Below are 22,907 nucleotides of genomic sequence, written 5' to 3' on the forward strand. Positions count from 1 at the left end.
GTTGGATTTTTCAAACCGGTCTTTTGTTAGGTTATGCTTTACAATTTATTGTTTATATTTTACAATTTTTGTTTAGTATCTAATTATCTATTGGTTTACCAAAAAAAAGTTAATTATTTATTGAATGAAAATATTTACAATTTTAAGATTGGGCTAATTTTTTTAACCCAAAGAAAAGTCTAATAGTTAATTGAGTATGAAACGAACCAATACCCCATCATATGTATCTCATTTTTATAATGTATAGGACGACGTAAATGGCAAAAAAAAGAAGGGCAATTCAGGGCCAACTAGGCCCTAGCAAAAATCAGGGTCAACCCAACCGTTGGCAAAAATTAAGGTCAATCAGGGCCAACTGGGCCCAAGCAAGGTTGGGTTGGGCTGGGCTGAGCCCGGAAGGGTTGGACTTGGGGTGAGATATCTCAGCACGACCTAGGGCCGGGTTGGGGTTGGTTTGAACTAAGAGGACTCAGGATTGGGCTACGATTTTAAAAAACCCTGCCCAACTCGGCCCAGTTTCACCCCTATGCAAAACATTAAATTTTCCATCTTTCCGTTTGGTCTAGGAGCTGAGCATTTTGAGTTGGGGTGGGGTGAGTGGCTTCCGATTAATTAGTTTTTTTTTTTGTTTTTGTTTTATTCTCTTTCCCGTTAAAGATTATATTGTAAGTTCCAATAGATGTGCTTCTGATCGTGTAGGGTTTCTGTTCCAACTCTAAATGAAACCTTGTCCAAAGTCCAAACTGCTGGGGACTGGCTACACGAAGCCAGTGCTGCTGCCTTGTTCATTATTTTTTGTTTGGAATAAGTGTTTAGCAAACAATTATGATAGTAGGAGGGACCTCACCAGGAAGTAAAAAAGCGTGCCCTTCAATAATTTCCGGGTGACAATTTAGATGAGGCTAAAATTTTGTGTATAGGTGGATCTCAAGGTCCTCTATTTATCTGTCAAATTTCAGTGCAATCTAAAATTTTCAAGTGGCAAAAGAAGAGAATTGAAAAAAATCGGATGTTACCAAGGGACTTCAGTGGAGGTGCATGAACATACGAGGGCAGGTATCCCCATATATGAGAGGATATATTGAATCTTGGTTTGAAATTTGACAATGGCAAAATCATATCATTTCCTTTCTAGGAGAGGGTTGGGCATCCGCCAACTTTTGATAAACTAGCGGCATGCACTAATCATAGGGCCGGACACAAGAGGGCAATGAGGTCTTTTTAAAAATAATAAAAAAGAGGATGACACATGTTGGGCCTTTTCCCTTTCCTAAATATCCAATTGTCAAATGTTTTTGCATCTGCGTTAAGTCATTTTTTGACATATATACATGTTGGTATTAACATCATCAACAATTGATACCGTCGCCAATACCGTGAACTAAGTCCATGGCAACGATGACATTGATATGAAACATCGAAGACATAGAATTGGCCGATCTAGACAAACCTGCAAAACTGAATTTAAAACTCTAGCAATTGTATTTGTCTAGACATTTTACTGAGAACCAAACCTAACCCAGCTCATTAGATTTTACTTTTGAAAACATGGTTAACTTACACAACACCCTTCTCCCAAATTTTCTTCTCCACGAGTCCATAAGCACGTTATTGAGATAATAATCTCATATCGATTGTGGGTGCTTGGACTATCAAGTAAAAGAGTCACAAGAGGCCACCCCACTTTGAATCAATTGATTTTAAGATGGAAGCTTAATATGGTACTAGAGCGGATATATTGGGCCTCCATCAATGATGGGCTCTACTCCACCCACGAAGATAGAACCCAGAAGAGGCCTTGCACGTAAGGGGGAATATTGAGGTAATAATCCTACATCGATTGTGGACCCACGAAAATAGAACCCAAAAGAAATCTGCATGTAAGGGGGAGTATTGAGGTAATAATTCCACATTAGTTGTTGATGCGGGCCCACCAACGAAGACTATCAAATATAAAAACCACAAGAGACCACCCCACTTTGAACCAATTGATTTTAAGATGGAAGCTTAATACATGTGATATCTGGATTCCATGACAGTTTTGCTTTTATTCCACAAGAATGATGGAATTCAACTAGATCAAATAATAGTACTAAGCCATAATATTTATGGGAATCTATTGGCATCAGCATATACCCTTTCTTCATTGAGCACTTTGCTCCTTGCTTCAATATCATAGCTTATGCTGCTACACTGAGGGAGGGAGGGAGGGAGGGAGGGAGGAAGAGGACCACTCATCAACCTTTGCCAGTATAATTTTCTTGAGGATGGGACAAAGTCAGATTCCAAGCAAGTATATATCTAGCTTTTTTTGCTTGAACGTGTAAAGCTTTCTGCAACTTTTACAAAGCTGTCTTCCTTTCAGTAGTTCACTTGATTCCCTAGGCTTGGTGGATGATATCTGAGAACTGAGGTACTACCACCCTTCTACTCTGTCAAAAAACTTCTAGTTGTAGCTTTGGCTAATATTTTAGTGATACAAGTATAACACTATGGCTGTGTTTGGTATGCATTCTTGGAATGTATTTCAGGTTGATTTCGCATTCTTGGATGGTAAAATCGACTGTTTTTATCACACAAAAATGCGAAACCGACTTAAAATGCATTCCAAGAATGTATACCAAACACAGCTGTAATTAGTTACTGTTCGTTCTGAAATCAAGGGAAAAATACCTATGACCCATATCTTGAAGCAAAAACAGCTATACATGAAGTCACCCCTCTTGTGTTTTTTGTCCACATTTGGGTGTTTCCTATTTTCAGTTTTAGGCTATGTTTGAAGACAAGAAAAGGAAGAAAAAAAAATCAAAATTTTTTGAATATTAGGAGAAAGAGACATAAATCAATCATTGCATTATCATGATTTTTGTCTCATAATGTTTTTTTTTTTTTTTTTGTTGACATCCAAACATAACCTTAAGGCTCCATTTGTTTAGGCATATAACAGCTGGAAAAGAAAATTTTACTAAAATTAAAATTTTCATTATCTATTTATAAATTTTTCCCTGACAATTTTTTCGTGAAATTTGACTGACAAATCTTCCCTCCTCCCTTGTACAATTTTCAACATCTCACAGGATACATTTAGCTTATGCATCTATGGGTCTAATATGGCCATGTCCATACATGGGTTTTTGTTTTTGGTAGACCATACATGGTTTTCAGACCATATGATAAGGATCGTATAATTCAAATTTGGTTATAATGACATTTTATGTAATTATTTTAAGGGAAAAAGATCTCTAGCTACTTGGTGGTGTTTCCCCATTATTTACCAAAAAAAAAAAACGGTGTGTCCCCATGGATCCAGACGCTTGTGTAGAGACCAAGCAACAAAGTAGAGATCTCTTGCCCTTATTTTAAATATATTGAGCTATGGATTTGCAGGGACCACACATGAGTCCGAGGCAAGAGCCATTATCATTGGAATGCAAAGAGCAAGAGAAGTAGCAACACCCCATATCGAAATCTGGATTGATTGTCAGGATGTGGTTCCGATATCGGGTGTTGCTACTTCTCTTGCTCTTTGCATTCCAATCTAGTAACTCTTTTTCATACTCCCCCATTGTATTATTTCTTAGGTTCCAATCGGCTTATGATGAAAGGTTTTGTGAACAATTATGAGACCCCAATAGTTAAATTCTCTTCACCGACCGTTAAAAGAAAAAACAAATCAGCCTATTTCAACCTTCTTTTGTTGGATATACGAGATGAAAGAGGGCGAACCTCGCCCAAAAGGTAAGATTGCTCCATTGCAATCTAATGGTGATGGGTTCAAGTCGAAAAAACAGTCTCTCTACAAAACAAGTATAAGACTATGTACATTATGACCCTTCCCAAACCCAACAATGGCAAAAATCTACAAATGTGATGGTGCTTTTGCTTCTACAAATGCCCTCCATCAAAAACACTTGTATAGAAATAAAAAAGGCACATGTCATGGTGCTTGTAGAAATGGTGATCTTCTATTGGAATAACAAAAAAAGGGACCATTTGAAGGATTAGTGGATAGCACTTTGAATCTATTCTGTGGATAATAGTCTGTATTCTACTACTTCGATAGATAACCAACAAACAAGATGACGCGAGCCACGCATGGTTGTCCCCACCAGAAAGTAGTTTTCTCTATTTGACAGCAGGATTGGCAAAGCCATTGACACTAAAAATAGTAGTTTTTGGCTTCTCTGGTCATCTGTCATGGTATCATAGTGAAACACTTGACTGTGATAGTAGATCTACCACTCAAAATAGCGCAAGACACAATCATTTGGAAGTGTACACTGTACACAGTAAACCAGTAGTAGCTTCACTATCAACACCACCTCTTCCTTGTCTTCCATTGTCCACTTGGTTGTGTGACCCAGTCACAGTTTTAAGTCAACAACCCAGCAAGGAAACCCATACCAATCAATTCAGCCTCACCTATTCTAGTCCATCAAAGGGTGGTCCTCTGTTGATAATTCTTGCTAAAATCAGAATAAGGCTGAAGGGAAAAAAAAAAAATAGAATTGACTCATTGGCCTGATTCAAAAATGAAAGTTGTCTTTGTATTACTTTATGGATCAAGTTTTCAGACACAGAACCTTGTATCTGTAATGGGTATTTCCATTGTCCTCTCAATTGGTTCTTTAGGAATATATGGATATATCAGGAAACTCATTGGGTCAAGAATACTTTGAATTGCAGCCAAAACCCCTTCATGGAAGAAAAGTAACATTGCTTACTCAATTACATACAAATGGATAGCTTATATATTTACTTTTCCTATTCTTTTTTTATATTTCTGGTGTACATATCCATCCCAAGACCCCCACAAGTGCATGTAAACAAAAGATTATGCTGAGAAAAAACAGAGCTTCTACTGGTGTATAAGGTACCTGAAACTGAATTCATATGGTGTTACTTTTACCAACTGCAAAAAAGGTTCTCTTCTCCCTCTCTCAATGCACTTAACAGCATCCTTCCTGAGTTCATCAGGTAGCTGTAGGCAGATCCAGTCCAGAAAAGATTCCAAATCTTTTGCAAAGTCTAGCAGATACCAGTCCAACAACTTGGGGATCACCAATTTTCTTGCTGTTGAGATACCAATTGCTGCTTGCAGATAGTCCCTCTTTGCTGCTTCTAGCTCATTTTCAACTTGAGATGCAGTGTACACTCTTACCTTCAATTGAGACATGTACTTATCAGAGACAGCTATCAGATATAGTTTAATCATAATAAGGCCTAGAGAAAATTTGACAAGAACAAAGCTGCAAATAACAATTATAGTTTGAACAACTTAATCTACTTTTAGAATGAACTTACAGCAGGAGAGGACCAGCTACCGCAGGAGAGGGCAAATGTAACCAAAGGTTCAGACCATTCTAGTCCAAAGGTTCTCCTGGCTGCCATCTCATCATTTTTTGCACCTTTAGTGTGGGCCTGATCCAACCCAAAAAAAAAAAGAGAAACTCAGCAATTCAAAGTTCCATATATAAAATGCAAACCCAATCTGTCATCCGCAATTAAAGAAAATCTAATGCTTTGCAATGAATAGAACTTACATAGTTTGAGTGGTAAGGCAATCTCAAAATGAAATGCTCAATTGTCATTGCATTCAGCAAATGTCCACCAACATTTATCTTTGCCTGAAAGATAATCAAAATTTTCATTGTTTGAGTTGCTGAATGCTTTTTGCCAGAATCTCTGAAGAAAATATTTTTTTAAGCACCTCACAGAAGAAATCTCATTTCAGAGGTTTATAAACATGAGGAACACATTAGAGGTCAAACCATATGCTGAGGATGCCAGAACATTAGAAATCTCTTAGGTTGATAATCAATCAGATGATCATAACCAAATATGCCTTTGCATCCTTTTGGACTGAGAAGTAAGGTTTAATTAATCACACAAACAGCTAATTGCTTGAAGAGCTGTGATCTTACAACCTGGTTGAATTTGAGATCTGATTTTTCACGGAAACAAATGTTAGTCACAACCCATTCATGGGCCAAAGGTATAAAATGTGCTACTTAGAACTCATCGTACACTCCATAAGACTAGGACTATAGATCATATTTATGTTTGTTCCTTTAGCTAACAGAGTAAGATGTAATAACTGGGAATATGTTGCCAAAGCATTCATTAATATATATTGACAATGTAGCGCATAAAAGAATTTCTCAGTAACTAAAAATAAACTTTTTAGGCCATTAAATATAGAATTCAAAATAGAAATAGTTGAAACCAAAATTCATAAAAGAGAACAAGAAATAACCACTATGACAATACAAGCAGTTGGAAACACAAAAGATTATTTGACAAAGCTTACCTTCTGCATCAGTGCAACGACCATCTGGGGGTTCTCAGGTATCCCATGCTCTAGGAACGCCTGAAGCAGTATAGAAAAATTATAATGGTTGCTTTTATTTCCAGTAATATGTTAATGGTAAGGCAGGCCACAAAAAAATAGCATAACCAAAAGATAGAGAAAAAGTTGACAGGAGGATATGATTTAGCTTAACATGATGAAATTGTTAAGACTCCCAATTAGATATGAAATGGAATCTAAGAATTTACATTCTTCCTATTTAGGTCACTTTTTTTTCATGGCCAGAGAGATGTTTCACTCACATTCATCATGCAGGAATTATAGATGTTGATCCAGAATGCAAGCTTTTGCTGATGATTGAGACCCTGTAAATCGACAGAAGCAAGCTTCCCAAGGAGAAGCCTGAAAGTTGAGAAAATGATATATAAATAAGTTCAGCTATTAACAATGTTACAGCATAAGTGACAGGTGATACAATAAAATTTTAAATTCGAAACTTACTTCAGTCTACGGGTCAGAAAAAGAGAATTTGTTTTTGGGTTTAGATCAATTGAGCTGGCCTCAATGACAAATAGATGTTTATATGGACCAATGTCTATCTTTCCAAATTCTAAGAAGGCATCATAAGGATCTTGGGTCTCTGTTACTTCAGAGCTTCCATGAGATGCTGGTGCCAATAAGGGAGACAATGTCTCTGCTTCCATTACCCTTTTCTTCGGTGTGCTCATCCTTAAGTAAATGCTCAACAGGCAGTTTAGAATATCCTCTGAGATTTTATTTGGCACACTACTTTCAGCTGATATTGTTTCTTCAGGAATAGCTGGAGTGCTGTCTTCAGCTCTATCTTGGTCTCTGATATTGCATTCTAGCTGGACATTAGAAAAACCATTTCAAATTCAACATCCAAGTTGAAACCTGGGAACAATGATCTGAATTGTTTTTCTATTATTAACAAAATGTATTGCATACCTGTAGCTTCACAGGATCCAAGTTCTTTTCTTCTGATCTAGGCTCATTGAGAGGTCGTTTCACTGGAGTTCGGATTTTTAGAGATTTCTGCTTTGGGGATTGTTTATTCTTCTTAGTAGAATTGGGGCAGGATTGATTCTCCTTGCCCCGTTTGTCTTCTGGAGAAGCCAAAGAGCCATGAGGTTTCTTCTCTGATTGTTTCACATTTGTGGGCCGATTGGAACAATGCCCAGTTCGATCAGAAACAGAGCCAGAAACCAATTGTGTCAAACCTGAAGAATTGCCAGGCAGAGATACTCCATTCATGGATGTTGTTGAATTGCTTTCAGCTTGGGATGAAGATTTTGCTTGATCCTGTTTGGAATTTTTACATGGATGGGGCTCATACAAATCGGGTATACCGTCCATGTTCTTTTTGGAGGATGAAATGTAGACAGCTTCCTGATAGAGGCCGTGTCTGAAATTCACAACTTGTTCTTCAAGCCGCACTACTTCCTCTTCCAGAACAGCCACTTCTGCAAGAAGCTCCAGTGTCTGCAATGAGAAGACCAAATTTTATATTGAGACTTTCTGATTACAGAAAAGAAAATTTTGGCAGAATTGATCAAATCAAGAGGCATATGGGCCATGAAATATTTGATTAACCCAACATTCTTCCTTTTCCTCCCCTCTGGTGTTTCCCATTAATGACAGTTATAATTATCAAATGTAATTGTCACTATTATTCATGTAATTATAATTAGCTTCTTTTGTTCCATTCTTCTCTTGATAAAAAGGCCAATTTTTGTCAAACAGGAGAAGAAGAAAAGCTTAGAAAATCAGAACAAAAAGAGAATTTGATAAACTGAAAGAGTACTAACGTGTGGAGGGAGATACGGAGGAAGACGAGGTAGAGCTCCCAAAGGTCTTGTGAAAGCCCTCTCCAAAGCTCTGTGCACATTCTCTTCATGTCGAAGCTTCTTCTTGAGTTTATCAACCTGAAAATTCGAAGGGAGAACAAAGTGATCAATAGAAAAAGGGGAGAAAAAGACGAAATGAATCTATATGATCCTCAGTGAATAGAGGGCAATAAGTTACATCTTGAAGTAAGGCCATTTTTCTCTCTTTGCTTGAACGACGTCGATTTACACTCGCTTTCTCAGAATCCACCAATTTGCTTCCCTGTTGCTCCATCTTATCCTTCTTCAAAAACAAACAGAAAACAAACTCAACAAAAGAAGAGAAGGGACTATTTAAAGTTGAGAATTCAATCCAGATTTTGAATTTTTTGAACACAATCTGCAAGGGCAATGTTACTGAAAGATGAAAAATCTGGAAGGAACAAATCTTCGCAAGACAATCAGAGAAGAGAAGACATCTTGAAAAAGAAGCCATTTTTTCAAGAAATTTTAAAAACCCATATCAGATTCTCATCACAGACAAAACCTTTGTCATGTTCTCTGAAAGCTGCCAACGTCTTGAGCCACACCATTAACAATGAAGCCAATTTAGAATCTAAACTAAGAAACCATCTCAGTTTTTCACCGAAATAGCAAACTCAATCCAGAACAGTTCTCAATGTCAAGAGCTTCTTTACAGAAAAGGACCAATTTTCGATAGAAACTAAATGAATAATCAAGAACCCAATTCGGATATTCAAGAAAAGTGCCTACTTTTTCATGCTTCATTGGAGATTTCATTGTCTGCAACGTCGTCCGGACCCTCGTATTCATCTTTACTTCCTCGAGAACAAAAGAACACTGCACCACCAGAAAGGAAGAAAGAGAAAATTAAGGCAACAACAATGCAAATTGCAATTTGCAAAAGAAAAGAGAATGGCTCCCTAAGTAAAAATAACCAGAATTAAACAGATACAAATAAAAGTTTGGCATTAGTGAAAGAAGATGAGACTAGACCTTGAGAAAATTTTCATTCTATTGCAGAGCGGGAAACAAGAATGCAAACCGAAAAGACTAATCCCTGAATTCCTCGGTGGGCGCGAAGTAAAAACAACAAAACCCACGGAAGAAGACGACGAGATTTGGAGGTTAACTTCATCGAAGGAAGCGAAAACAGAAGCAAACAGCTTCAGTGAAGCAGAGCAAAGCTCAAAAAGAGTCGATATTCATAAATGGTAAAGAGATTCAGACCCAAACCCAATTAGATAAACGAAGTGACACCGAGGAAGTGCGTGAGAGACACTCACTCTACAAGTAGACATCAACCAACCACAGAGAGTGAGACTCTCCCCTACGTTTCTTCCTCCTCTCCATAAACGGTTTTTACTCACACAGAGAGACAGAGGAGGGACTGTCCCAGGAATTAAAAAAAGAGAGAGCGCACGTTAGTGGAATGTGCCCCGCTCTCTCATCATGAATAAACATGCGCGTCTCTCTTTTTTTAAATCCATCAGCGCCTCTCCTTTTACTTCTCCTCTTCCGATCTCCCATGTTTGGCATCTTGACCATAACACCCCTCCTTAATACTTGAAATGTCGAAAAATGTTAAAAAAAAATTTGAATAATGTAAATAACTTGCCCAATGACAGAAATACCCTAAACTCACATCCTTGGAGATATTACGACTCGCATGGAAGATAACCAAGAAGTGGATTAGACCATAATGTCCAGTACATAATAGACAAAGCTTTCCTAGCTAAGGAATCAGTCATGTTGTTATTCTTTCTAGTTATGTATTGGAATGAACAGGAAATGAAAAAGGATTTTAGATGCAGAATATCCTGAACAATATTAATGGTACCAAGTGAAAGGCGGATGATGCTCGTCAACAAGGCATGCCACCAATTCCGAATTATCTGATTCAACCTTGTAAGTATTCGATCGAGATCCTTTGGAGTAAACCAGCTCTCATAGTAGAATTGTTGTCCCCTCCAATTTGTTGCCCCCTCCAATTCCTCATATGGGGGCAAAAATGACCATCCTACCTCCTACCCAAAAATACTATCCAAGGTGGGGTCCACTCCCCCCTTATTACAGGAATTGGAAGTGCCCGTGAATTGGAGGTGATAACATAGCAAGAGATCATCAAAATGATACTGATACATGACAATATCTATTAAGGGTAAAATGATTTTAAATTTGTTTTTATATTTTTATCCAAATTTGAGGGCAAAATAATCTGATCCAGCCCGGCACAGTATTGGACTATTGGTACGGCCGCCATCAATATCGGTATCAATACCAAGACTCAAATAACTATTTGGGAATTTGATTAAAGAAACAAAACGTGAGCTGCTTTTCTTGTGGCACATCTCCACAAAGCTGCACAAATCACATGGCCACATGGGCTTCCAACCAAAGAGTATCTCTTATTTAAGGGATGATTATACTATAGGGAAGAAATTTTAGTAATTCTCTCTTATTAAGAGGATGATTATACTATAAAAGGATAGTTTGGTAATTATATAATAGGTTTAATGCTTGGTACTTGTAGTGGTACTTACATAGTATAATGAAATGAACAAGAAATCACGTGGAAAAGCATAATCATTAGCGTATGTCGGGTTTTGAAGGATGAGAATCTCATGGTTTTATTATATAAGGTGTTAGTTATACATGTCTACCAACATTTGAAGTAAAGATTTGTAGAAATATATAAATTTAAAATTAAAAAAAAAATTTGTATTCAAAATACGAGTAGATTTGCTACAAGAGATAAGTTTCATTCATTTTCTACAATTTACTAGAGATGTCGAATTCTAATCCCAATCGATTGGATCGAACCGAACGTAACGAACCTCTATTGGTTGGGTTTCGACTTTCATGAAACCAGAAGAAAACCAGACTAGATCGGTCGAAGTTATTTATTAAAAAAAATTAAAATCAGAAAAAATTGATAAAATCGAAAAAAAACATGTTTTCCCCTTATTTCTAGTGTATATATATATATAAAAGACTGAAACAAAACCAGTAACACTCCGATAATGGATCGATAAGAGTCTACTAAGTTAGCCCAATAAAAAAATATTGAACCGAATCGAAACAAAACTTTGTCTTAGCAGTTTGGTTTCGCTTTGATTAATAACAAATTGAAACTGTTCAACCCAACCAAATCTAGAGGAAAAAAATGGCCAAAAATGAAGATAAAAGAACATTCATTATAAATTTCAAAATAGGTTAAAGGAAACAACATTGATCCAAGCTGCCATGAGAATAAGATCACAACAAAACCATTAACCATTTGATCATATCTGAACCAAAACAAGTCTAAAGTTTGACTCAATTAAGTCAAAGATAGGTTTGATCAGAGGATCCAGATCCTCTACTGCCGAGCTGCCCGGCATGATCGTGCTGTCCAGACACGGTGCTGCGCACAATGTTCGCCTTACCCCTGGCCGAGCGCCTTGCTCGAGTGGGGGTAAGGCAGTCATTGTGTGTAGCACCGTGTTTGGGCAGTATGGTCCTACCGGGCAGGTCGGCAGTAGAGGATCCAAATTGATGATCAGATGATTTTAGTATGAATTGATTGGGAGAGGGACCCATGAATTTAAATAAGTGGCCAATTGGAATGGTGAGTTGGAGGAATGTGATTCAATTCAATTCAAACACCTAACCCTCCAATCCTCCCTTCATAAGAAGAAAGCAACAGAGGAAGGATTTTAGTGTTTTTATTACCTAAATTGTGAAAGTTAGACTTTAGTGAAGGGTGGTCATAATACTTCATAGTATAATAAAAGTATAAAACTAGTAAGGTTTTAGGAATAGGAATGGAGAGTTAAAGCATGTTTTAGTAAACTAAATGCAAACCCCCCCCCCCCCCCCACTACCCACATGCATTAGTTGCACAAAATTAAAAGACTTTATTTGCTGACACCAAATAACCCAATCAGTTACTCCCTCAGATCTCCTTTACTAAAGAAAAATGGAAAGTTATCAGTTTTTGTGAAAGAAATATGAACTAATTAATGAATGTTCTTAAATGAAAGAAAAGCCTTCTTCATAGTACATAAAAATGTGAGCCCTGCCTTCTTTTTGATGTAACAGAAAAAAAAATAAAAAAAAATTGGAGAAGGGGAAAAGGGTAAAATTGTAAATGTACAAGCCAAATTGGACCCACTTAACCTCTTTAATTTCTACCCTTTTATCATTTGTTTTCCTTTTTAACTTTCTCAGATCAAATGTAGAGAGAGAGAGAGAGAAGGGAGACAGGAGAGGGAGCTATCATAGTTGATGATGAAGAAGAGGACATGAGATAGGGGGGGAGGGGGGGAATGAGAGGAAGTGAATGGATGACATGTGTTAGGCCATATGCTACATCGCTTTCTCTCTTAATGTTACTCTTAATTAAAAATGGGTTTTATTAGGAAAATTATTAATTAACCAATCCAGGGAGGAACTAGGAACTAAGAAGGGATGTTGTTTGTTTAATTGCTTAATTATGTAGGAGTTTATGTACAAGGTTGGGGCGTAGGGGCCTTCCTTCCTTTCTTAAGCTAATGACAAGAAAGTGACTGGTTTGGTTTCATCATTGGATACCACGTTAGACTTTACTGTCTCCGTGCACGGAAAGTTATTTCTTAAATAGGATTTTCTTATTCATACTTTTTAAAAACTCTTTGTCAGTAATATGAAAGAGAGAGAGAGAGAGAGATTATAATGAAAAATGTATTAATTAATAATGTGCTTATGATCTACTTTTTAAGATAAGTAAACATATATGGTGGGATTTGGGAGCTAGGAAGGGAATTAATATATGATTGAAAGCAGTAAAATTGGAGAAAGTGAGATGGGGTTCATCATGAAAGTGGAGCTTAAGCTTCATTAGTTATTTGTTTTCAGATTAGTTTCTTTGTATTGTAATATAAGTTGTTAAATTATCATTTTTAGGTCCCTTTTTTTTTATGTTTATACAAGGATCGAGTTTTTCGTAAGCCACGGTGAAGGGAATCCCTTGACTGCAGTTTTCGATGGACCAGAGATCAAAGGAATTGTGCAACAGGGCAAGATATTATTCATTTCGTCCAATAGGGGAGGGGGTGTTTTAGGACCCTAGGATGGTAACTGAACCCTACGTACACACTGAGTGTTGGAAAACTTTCTCCTTAATGCTTAATTGTTTCTCACACTAGATTACCTTGGAGCCTCTCCAATGCTACACAACCACCTAGCTAGAGAGGCCCCGTTTTTAATTGGAGCACCTTAAATTGTTAGGTATAAATTTACAAAAGGTGTAAGATTCTCTGAGTAAGCGGCATAGAGGCCGAGTGCACCCATAAAGTGCAATAGATAGGTGCTAATGCTCCCTCTCCTAGCGGCGCAAAAAAACTTTTCCCATTACGAAGTTACATCCTTTTTCAAGTTGAGAGAAGAGAGTACTGACTGGGCCAAACAAATCTCTCTATGGTTTCATACTTCAGCATGGAGTCCGAGATGAAGGTAGGTGGGGTGTTCACTGTTTACTGGTCTAGAAAAAAGCAACCTACACTCTGGACATGTGTCACATGTTAAGTGGAGGGAAGGGGTTTCAATGTTATGAGATTGTACCAATTGTCAATTATAAGAAATCGAGAAAAAAATATTGATACATGAAAAGGTTCTCTGAGCCGCTAGGGTGAAGGTACCATCCCCAGCTCAGGAGTGCCAAACATGTCTCCATCTCGTCCAGTGCAAGGGTGTGTTGGAGAGGAGCCAAATCCGGTGGGCACCATGGCGGCGGCGTGCCCATCTTTTTCCCATACTTAGTATCCATTCTCCATTCAAATGGTTTTGATTAAGATAAGTTTAAGTGGTAGATGCACCATCACTGGGTAAAGCTAGGTATATATCATCCCAATTGTTTCAAGCTCCACCAACCATTTGTATCATTCCATTAGAAAAGACATGAAAGAGATGTATACAGTTTTCTAATATCATAATTAATTTTGATTAACCGATCCAGAAAATGAGGGAAAAAAAGAACAAAATCTTGTGGGGGCAAGGAAAGCTTCATGGATGCTAATTATGCAGTCCATACAACGTAGTTTGTGTCAAATCCAAAACTGTAACGGTCCTTATGAAAAACACCAAATGGTGCATATCTACAATAATTGGAAGGGGAAACGTCAAACATTTAAAGTTTAACCATTAAACGTTAAAAACTTATATATATATATATTTGCTCAGTTGGTTGGTGTCTTATCGGTAGAATGAAGAATTTAAGGGTGCACATTTGGTGCGAAGAACTCGAACCTGGCCAAAGCCCACCCTGTGCTCGGTACAGCTTGGGTTGGGCTTTTCAACCCGAAGGGTGGGTTAAGATTGAGATTACTAAGTTAGAGCTAGGGTTAGCCAGGCCAAGGGAATGAGATTCTACAAATAAGAGAGAAAGATAGTGGAGATTTTTTAAATTTGGTTATTAACTCCAAGGGGGTTTTACCAAAGAAAAAAATATCCAAGAGGATAGCTTAGTTGACAAGGACCAACACTGTATAATTAAGAGGTCATGACTTCACTCTCCATGGAGCCCATCTATCAAAAAAAAATGGTTATTATTGAACTAACTAATTGTCTAATGATAAAATAGGGCCAAGCCTGACATAACCTGAGGTCGGTAAGGTTAGGCTTAGGCTGAAATATCTCAACCCGGCCCTGTTGCACCCTTAGCAGATTCCTAAGATGTCACGTGTTTTTTGCCCAATATTAGAGGATATGTTGGCAGGCGAGAGCCAATGAGTGTCTCCCTATCGGTTCAATCAATAGAGAGGTCATTTCATGGAAGGGAAGAAAGATAGAAAGAGAGGGGTGCTAGTGGAAGCTACGGCCTACGGCCCCAGATAGGAAACAATCTCCCATATATTTTTTCACAGAACGTGTTCTCTATCCAAAACACACTCTTACGCCTAGATACTAGAGCATGTGAAATGACCATCACACCCTTCCCGATCGCAACCCTAGCTTCTTTTTTTTTTTTTTTAGGGAAGTGGGGGGGGTTAAAAAGCAATGTCTCATTAATCACAATTATTTTTAGAATATGTAATATGTATTTGTATTAGAGACAATTACATCAATCCATCCCTATTGAGCCAAACCATGGGGTCTAGATGATCAGTGAGGCTGCCAGCTTGATTGAACCTAATCTTGGATTTTCGGGTTATATCAGTACAAGAAATTGATGGATCACCAATCCACCCACCACTCATTGCACCGAATCCACTCCAAAATAATCAAACCTGTGGAAACACTAGGTGGGTTTTCTTGTCTTTGACATTCATGTGGTGGCATAGCTTCAAAATTTGAATTGGATTTTGATTGAATTGGTTGATTCGAATAGGAATGGCCACCAACCCTATCCCTAATTCCGGTTAATATGAATTCTTGCAATGTATCTTGGATTTAGAATCCTTTATAAATAATATTCTTTGATCTTTATTTTTGGATTATTTTTTCATCTACTTTTGGTAAATAAAATAACAAAAAAAATCAATGAAACTGTTATGTATCTAATGGGGCTTGATAGGTTAAAGGACTTGATTTAACACGTTTCATCAATTCTGGAACTTTTGCCGTATTAGTCAAGTATCTAACAAAAACACTCTTCTTATAACAAAAGATACAAGTTTTTTATCCAAAAACTCCCAAAAAAAACTATACAATTAAGGAATTTTTTGCTTATTTTTCTCGATTTCAATCCAATTCATGTTGATTAGATTCGATGGAGATCGATCCCATGTCCGATTCTTGGTTTTTCAAACTTTTGACGGTGACATTATTATCCATTGTATAATTTCTTAAAGACGAAAAATATTAATTGTCCTTATTATCATAGTTTAGTTTAATTAATGGTTCTCTCTTCTTCTTTTTATTTTTTATTTTTGGGCCAAGGACGGTGCTTAGATGCTCTGTCTAGGGATTGGATTTGACTAAAAATGATTATTAGAAGAGAAGTAGCAAACAAGACAAGGAGACAACATAGGAAAGAACAATCTTCTCGAGACTTCCAAAACTATTAGGTTTACCGACAGTCCCTTCCTTCTTAATCTCTCTCTTTCTCTAGCCAAATGAGGATTAACAAATCATAAATTTTATTTGTTTAAAACAATAATCTCTTATTTTTTTAATTAAATAAGATTAAATGGGTAGTTCTCCTCATACGCTTTTTTCCATAGGGAATAACAAATAAAAATAGAGCAATATTCACTATTTAGCTTAGGCTCTCTTTGGTATGATTTATATTTATATATTTTTTTCTATTTATAGAATAATTTATAAGAAAATTTTATGATAAAAAAAACAAAACCTGTCTGGTTATTATTATATACATTAAGTATGGGAGTTATGGTCCCATGGCAATACATTTTGTCCAAGTGATTCCCTCAAACTTCAATTTTCATTATTGATGATAACAACTTCTATACCAACAAGCATTCTTACTTGTTAGCCATTGTTGTACTTACCATACAATTTTAGAAAGAACTTTACTGTGAAATACAGATAAATAGACAGTTCTTGAGTTAGATTGTACAACTCACAAGCTTCTTAACTATACATTCTGAACATTTGGTTGAATTTCTATAGAAAGTGTGACCTTTCATCCTCAAGTTTGAAAAATTGGGATTAGGGTTCGAAAAGTTGAATTGGATTGGATCAGTTGATGGCCTATTCTAATTCTGGTCAATTTGGATCGGACCGATCTTATACGGAAACTAGGGTTTATAAAGGTTTTTTAGTTGCTTTCTGTTGATTCTAGTCGAATCCAATATGATCTAGATCGGAATCAATCGAGACTGATCTAGATCTTCATTCCTTGTTTTTATATAGGAGATTAAAGATGGAGGTGTTGTGGAGGATGTTTTAGAACAAGAATCTTCATTTTCATAAATAACAGTCATTATTAAATGGATTAACCAGGATATAAGTTTTCTTCCTTCTCTACCTACCCATTTTTTTAATCATGTACTTTAAGTAGAAATAGATCAGATTTTAGGGTTGTAGAATCTTTGACCATATTGGCTGATCGAGGTTTTGTTTGTTTCAATGGAAAAGAACCATAGAATCAATTTTTATTTATATAATTAGAAAAAAGGTTCTTTTTTCTCCTAGCATAAAATAACCTCTTTTGTGGATGTAAATCAGGTGGTCTACGAGCAGCTCGACCATCGGGAGAGAGTGGTTTACGATCAGCTAGCTCATAGTTGCTTGGTTGCTGGGTTCCTTTTTCATCTCGACAAAGAGGAAAAGAAGAATATTGAAAACGCTCCTAACCCAACCCCTTCCTTCGTAGAGCCGTGTATTTTAAGTGATCTGAACCTGCCCGGAGCGAGCCCCCCATAGAGGCAAGTGAAGTTGGTGAGCTGTATGATGGGCAACTATCTCTTGCGGTTCGGAGAGGACTAAGCTGTTAGTTAGTACCCCTTTGGTTTCAGGGTGGACCCTTTCACTCTATTTTATTATATACGTTTAGCGAAAAGAATGTTTTTTGATACACGTAGGACATGGATTCTATATGAACCAATGGATCGTGACAAGTCGTTACCACTAGCAATGACTTCCTCTTTCATTACTTCATCCTTTCCATATCCCTCTCCCTTGTTCTCAATGACTCATCAAATGGCACTCAGTTCATATCTTTAAGTTCGATCATTGACAAGGTTCAAAGAAAGGGTGGGCTAAGGATCCCGTTTGGTCACTCCCTCATCGATGTGTTCCCTTATGCCGCTCACTCCCTCTACCATGTAATTATTTTTAGTATCTTTTATTGGTTGTACCTTTTCTAATTCCAAATGCCAACAAGGAAAAAAAGTATATTTGGATATGGATGAGTAAGGAATGAGCTCCAGAGTGTCCTCTTTAGGTAGTAATTATATCATTGACCAAGATATTGGCAATGTGTGGTGTGTGAGTGTGGTGTGTGGTGTGTATATCCGCCATTCCACGGTCCTAAAAGTCAGTTAATCTTTTGGGATTGGTGTGGTTTGTGTGATTACACTTTCATCAAAAAAAAAAAAAAAGATATTAGCAACATTTTAGTTGTCAAAAGAAAATCTAAAGGACAAGGGTTTTCCATGCTGCCAGCATGGAAGAAATCTCTCACGCCACACCAACTAGTGTGTGGGAATCAGTTTCATCAATAGGGACACACGATCAAGGAGGAAAGAGAAAGTATCACTAGGAGAGAGAGAGAGAGAGCGCGTTAGTTATCTATGAGGGGGTGGGAAAGAATCCCCATACTGTAGGTGTGGGGATCATTTTAGTAAATCTAACATATAAATTGGATTTCAAAATTTTTGTATAACATTTCAATAAAATAAGTTTTGATTTCTATTTCCTTTTACATTTGGGATAAATCCTACAAATTATATACCATGAAACAATTGGAATTGAAGGCGTACTTTTTCCCCTATGATCCTATTTTAAATTTAGCAAAAAGCAAAAGGACAGAGGGATTCAATTGTACTTTGTCCTTTCAAATATGTATGCTACACTCTTTTAGACACAATCTTTTATTGTATGATTCATTTTGCAAGTTTTGGAATGGTTTGTCTATGTTGACACTCATACATGCGCTTTGGTTTTCTATTTGGCTACTTAATTGGTGTACTGAAATATGATGAAAATTTGTCCTTATAACCCTTTGAATCATGGAGCATGGGCAATTAGTCAATCTAATATAATGAAATGAAGTCTCGCGTTTAATACATACATTATAGCAATTATAATTTAAGGTCAGAGGTATTTCACGATGCCAGAGTAGAAAAGTGCATCAATGAGAGGGTAGGTCACAAATTCGTTCAATAGAAGACCCATATTTTTGAGAGAGAGGATGTTAATGTGATGTATATATGACTCATTATGTAAAGGGCGTCGGAAGGATCTCCTCTCCAACTCGACAACGTGGGAATCTTTTTCTCATAATTTAATTCAACTTCAAAATTTGATCGATGGTGGTCAAAATCGCTACTTCTGCCTTCTATTGATCCAACGACTTAAAATACAAGTGTAAAAACCCTTTAGATCAAAGCTAAAAACCCTACTCAAATCTAAATTTGTATCCATTTTATGTGTGAAGCCATGAAGGGAAGACAGACAAATCATCAGAAAAGACATTTGGGGACATTGCTTGGCGGGTCAGCCTGGGACAAATGCCCAACTGCCTGCTTCAACCCTTTGAGTCCAACTCAAGAAAATGTCCCCCAGAAAACTTAAAAGAAAAGCAATAAGGTCCCAATAAGACAAGAGAAGAGGATTCTCTCTCTCTCTTTCTTTGTGAATGTGTTTCCATTAAAGCATCAAAACAAAACATGAATGAATGTTACTTATTAAATGGAAAAGTAAATTTTTTTCTTCTGTATCTACAAATCAAACTATCTATTTAATCAGAATCTTAAAGTCTTAAACTCTCTTGTCTTTTAATCCAAGAGTTTATACTAGTTGGAGTAGTTTTTTGCTATATAATTTGCTTAAAAACACTCTTAAACACAAACCCATAACTGATGTTACATGGGCTCAACTAAAGAGTGCTTTCTATCTTTTCCAACTCTTATTTGATCAATAATTCATAGGACCAAGTGTGTCGGTTGACAAACTTGCTCTAGGAAAGCAAAACTTCTCCTACCAAACACCCCCCCCCCCCAAAAAAAATGTGAAAAGGGGTTGTGACTTAATAGGATGGGGGTGCATGTACTAACCCTACTGAGGTAGGGGATGGAGAAAGGGAATGAACTTTGTCTGCCTCTGTTCAGAGTCTTTAGAGTAGGGAGTTTAGCTTTGATTGTCTCAGCTGGAATGGAGTCACTGGACCACAGGTTGCAGCACTTAATGTAAGATCCATGGATAAATTAAGGGAATAGGGTGGCACCTGCATCTTCTGCACTAGGAAGATAGTAATGTTTAACTCAATTTGTTTGATTTTGGACCACTAGCACTATTACCCTCTGACCTCTATTTGCTTTTTATTAGAGAGAGAGAGAGAGAGAGAGATGATTTAAGAGTTTTTAAAAGAAAAGAATTAAGCCTTAAGACCATGGAGTTCCAAGCTGTTTCCTTGTATCTTAGTACGATAGTCCTGCAACCAGCTTAGCATTGATGAATCTCGACATAAACATACATTTTGATTAAGCAAAAGTTTTTCTTCACCTAGGGTGAAAGAGAATCTCTTCATCTAAAGTGATTTGATGCTCTGATTGGACTCATACCCACATGGTTGAAAGTCCGAAATACTCTTTCTCAGTCCAATAGGGGGGGGGGGGGTCAGATCTTATGGATTAGGATGTTCTCTTTCCACTATGAGTGAAGGGAAACTCGGTCCTTTAGATTATTATCAAGACTTAATTTTCCTTATAATAGCTGTCACAACTGAAGCAGCTAATACCTTAAGCCGGAGGAATTCCTTCACCAAATGACCATCATTGCACTTGGATAGGTGTCAAGGAATAGTGATGGGCATTTTGAACATTCACCATATTAGGGGAGTAATGATGACCTTAGATTTGTAGGTGAACCCTTCATTGAAGGGAAACTTTCTCCTTACCAAGTACCCAACTTCTTTTTAATTTTGAAGATTCGGAGAGCCATTCTAGTCTCTAAAAAAAGGGTTTACCCAGTACACAAGGCTCCCGACACTGCAAGGTCTGGGGAGGATCATAATGTACGCAGCCTTACCCCTACTCCATAGAGAGTCTATTTCCTTATTCAAACCCACGACCATTAGGTCACAATGGAGCAACCTTACCGTTGCACTAAAGTCCACCCTCAAGAGCTATTCTAGTCTCTAGATCCTCAATATTTTCTTCAATATTGTTACCAATTATGAAGCAGAGTAAGAATAGGGGGAGGGGATCCTACATTTCTCCTAAGATTTAGTAGTACTACCTATGTAAGTGTATTGAGAGAGTACATAAATGGGCATCCCCAGCACATCACATGGCAGGGAAATATATCCAAAGTAATATGATTGTAAATAGACTAGATAGGGAGGTATAGTTACTTCAATACCCCTAGATGCCTTTTCTGCTCATGGGCCATCATTATTCTTACATGAACAAGATAATAACTGTAGTAAATCAACTGAGGAAGTGAGGATATAGATGCTGCTTAAACTTGAAGCAATGGATGGTCTAGCTTGGCTTTTTCTAAGTATAAGTTGGAAATCATAATAGGAGTAGGAGGCAAAGTGCATGCTATTGGGGGACTCAAGTCCATAAATGAGTCCAAATAGGCCCAATAGACATTATTCCCATGGGAGGACTCATAAGAGTGAATGGCATTCAATAACCCAATTATTCTTCATTCTCATCCACAACCTTTATAATTTGTGGCTGTGTTTGGTATGCATTATTGGAACTCTTGGGTGTTCTGTATTTTCTAGCTTGTGTTCAAAACCTTGAATAAATCCTGAGAATGCATACCAAACACAGCCTATGATGTATTCCTACCAAACCTCAAACAATACTCTACCATGTTATTAAGTGGCATAAAACCCATCCCCCATACATTATTTATATTCATTAAACAATCACAAAAAAAATTTGGTCCTGCATGTCATTCTTCCACCTGATTCTGCATTTACACAACAGAGAAGAGAGAACTTTGGCTTTTAAGGAAAAGAAGTTAATTGTCCTCTCTCTCTCTCTCTCTCTCTCTCTCAGGGTAGGACCCTAGAGAAACAGATAGAATCATTTATTGGGTAGTGACTCTCTCCACCAAAGACCCACACTCCTTAGAGGATGACTGGTTATGGGCCTTCTGGCCTTGGGTCCTCCAGCTTCAAATGGCAGTTCAATAGGAAATAGTCATGAATCCATGGGATTTTTTTGAGTGCTTACCCATAAAACATTAGTGGGGACTGGGTGAACATGAATCTAATCCCTCTTTTCTATAATCTTAAAAGGCTACAATGTAATAACCCTTCTTTTCTCTGCTTTGGTGTGGCCATTGGCCAATAATAATGAACATGGGAGTCATGTCTCATACCACCAAAATGATTGTACCTTCTTTGAAAAGCTTCTCCCCTCTATCATGAATACTTTTCCCTGCCCTTTTTTCTCCCTAAATGTTTCATAATAAAATAAGCCACTACTTTATAAATCAATACAGTTTAACTAAAATGCAAAATGGGTTATTGATTAGTGATTATAATTCCTCAATCAAACTCCTTCGAAGTGATGATAATCAAGAAATAAAACCCCTATCATGGAAGATCCAAAGATTAACATGTAGCCAAATGGTTGTGTTTTACCAACCAATCAATGTCTGAAGATATTGAAAGGTGGTGCATCACAGTAAGTATATCATTCTTTCATAAAGATATCGATGAGATTTATATGGAAGACAGAAGTAGTAATATAGACAGGAAACCCATGTAGAGAAAAGGGCCAAACAGAGGCCAGGTCCAAAGCTGCAAATATTTCTTTTACTTTTCAGAATGTGGTAGGGATTATGGGGCCTGTGGATTTACTTTTTGTGTGTGTGAGGCCAATATAGAAAGTGGAGTAAACAGTGAAGGTTGAAGAGAAGGATAAGAGGCAAAAAAAAATTAAAGCAGCCACATGAAAGAGAGAAAGCCCAATTGTATTCAGTGCTGAATCTGGTGAGAATCAAAAGGGGATTTTGTCTCGGGAACTGTAGTTGAGTTCCATCTCATTTTTTTTTTTGGTAAAGAGTTCCATCTCATTTCACAACAAGAGAATTGAGATCTCTGATAAAATCTCCATCTC

General features: G+C 37.2%; 1 protein-coding gene across 1 annotated transcript; it reads right to left on the reverse strand.

Annotated features, from left to right (window-relative positions):
* Positions 1-4,649: 4,649 nt before the first annotated feature.
* LOC122662253 lies at positions 4,650-9,461 on the reverse strand. Its single transcript, XM_043857836.1, has 11 exons — positions 9,175-9,461; positions 8,932-9,018; positions 8,357-8,461; positions 8,140-8,256; positions 7,280-7,813; positions 6,812-7,179; positions 6,613-6,712; positions 6,311-6,370; positions 5,544-5,627; positions 5,305-5,421; positions 4,650-5,161 (listed from the first exon to the last, which is right to left on the reverse strand). The coding sequence occupies exons 2-11, from the start codon at positions 8,989-8,991 to the stop codon at positions 4,859-4,861; spliced, it is 1,848 nt and encodes a 615-aa protein (XP_043713771.1). The 5' UTR covers positions 8,992-9,018; positions 9,175-9,461; the 3' UTR covers positions 4,650-4,858.
* Between the last annotated feature and the right edge of the window lie 13,446 nt (positions 9,462-22,907).

Source organism: Telopea speciosissima, chromosome 5 (assembly GCF_018873765.1).
Source record: "Telopea speciosissima isolate NSW1024214 ecotype Mountain lineage chromosome 5, Tspe_v1, whole genome shotgun sequence".
In the NCBI taxonomy this organism is placed as follows: Eukaryota; Viridiplantae; Streptophyta; class Magnoliopsida; order Proteales; family Proteaceae; genus Telopea; species Telopea speciosissima.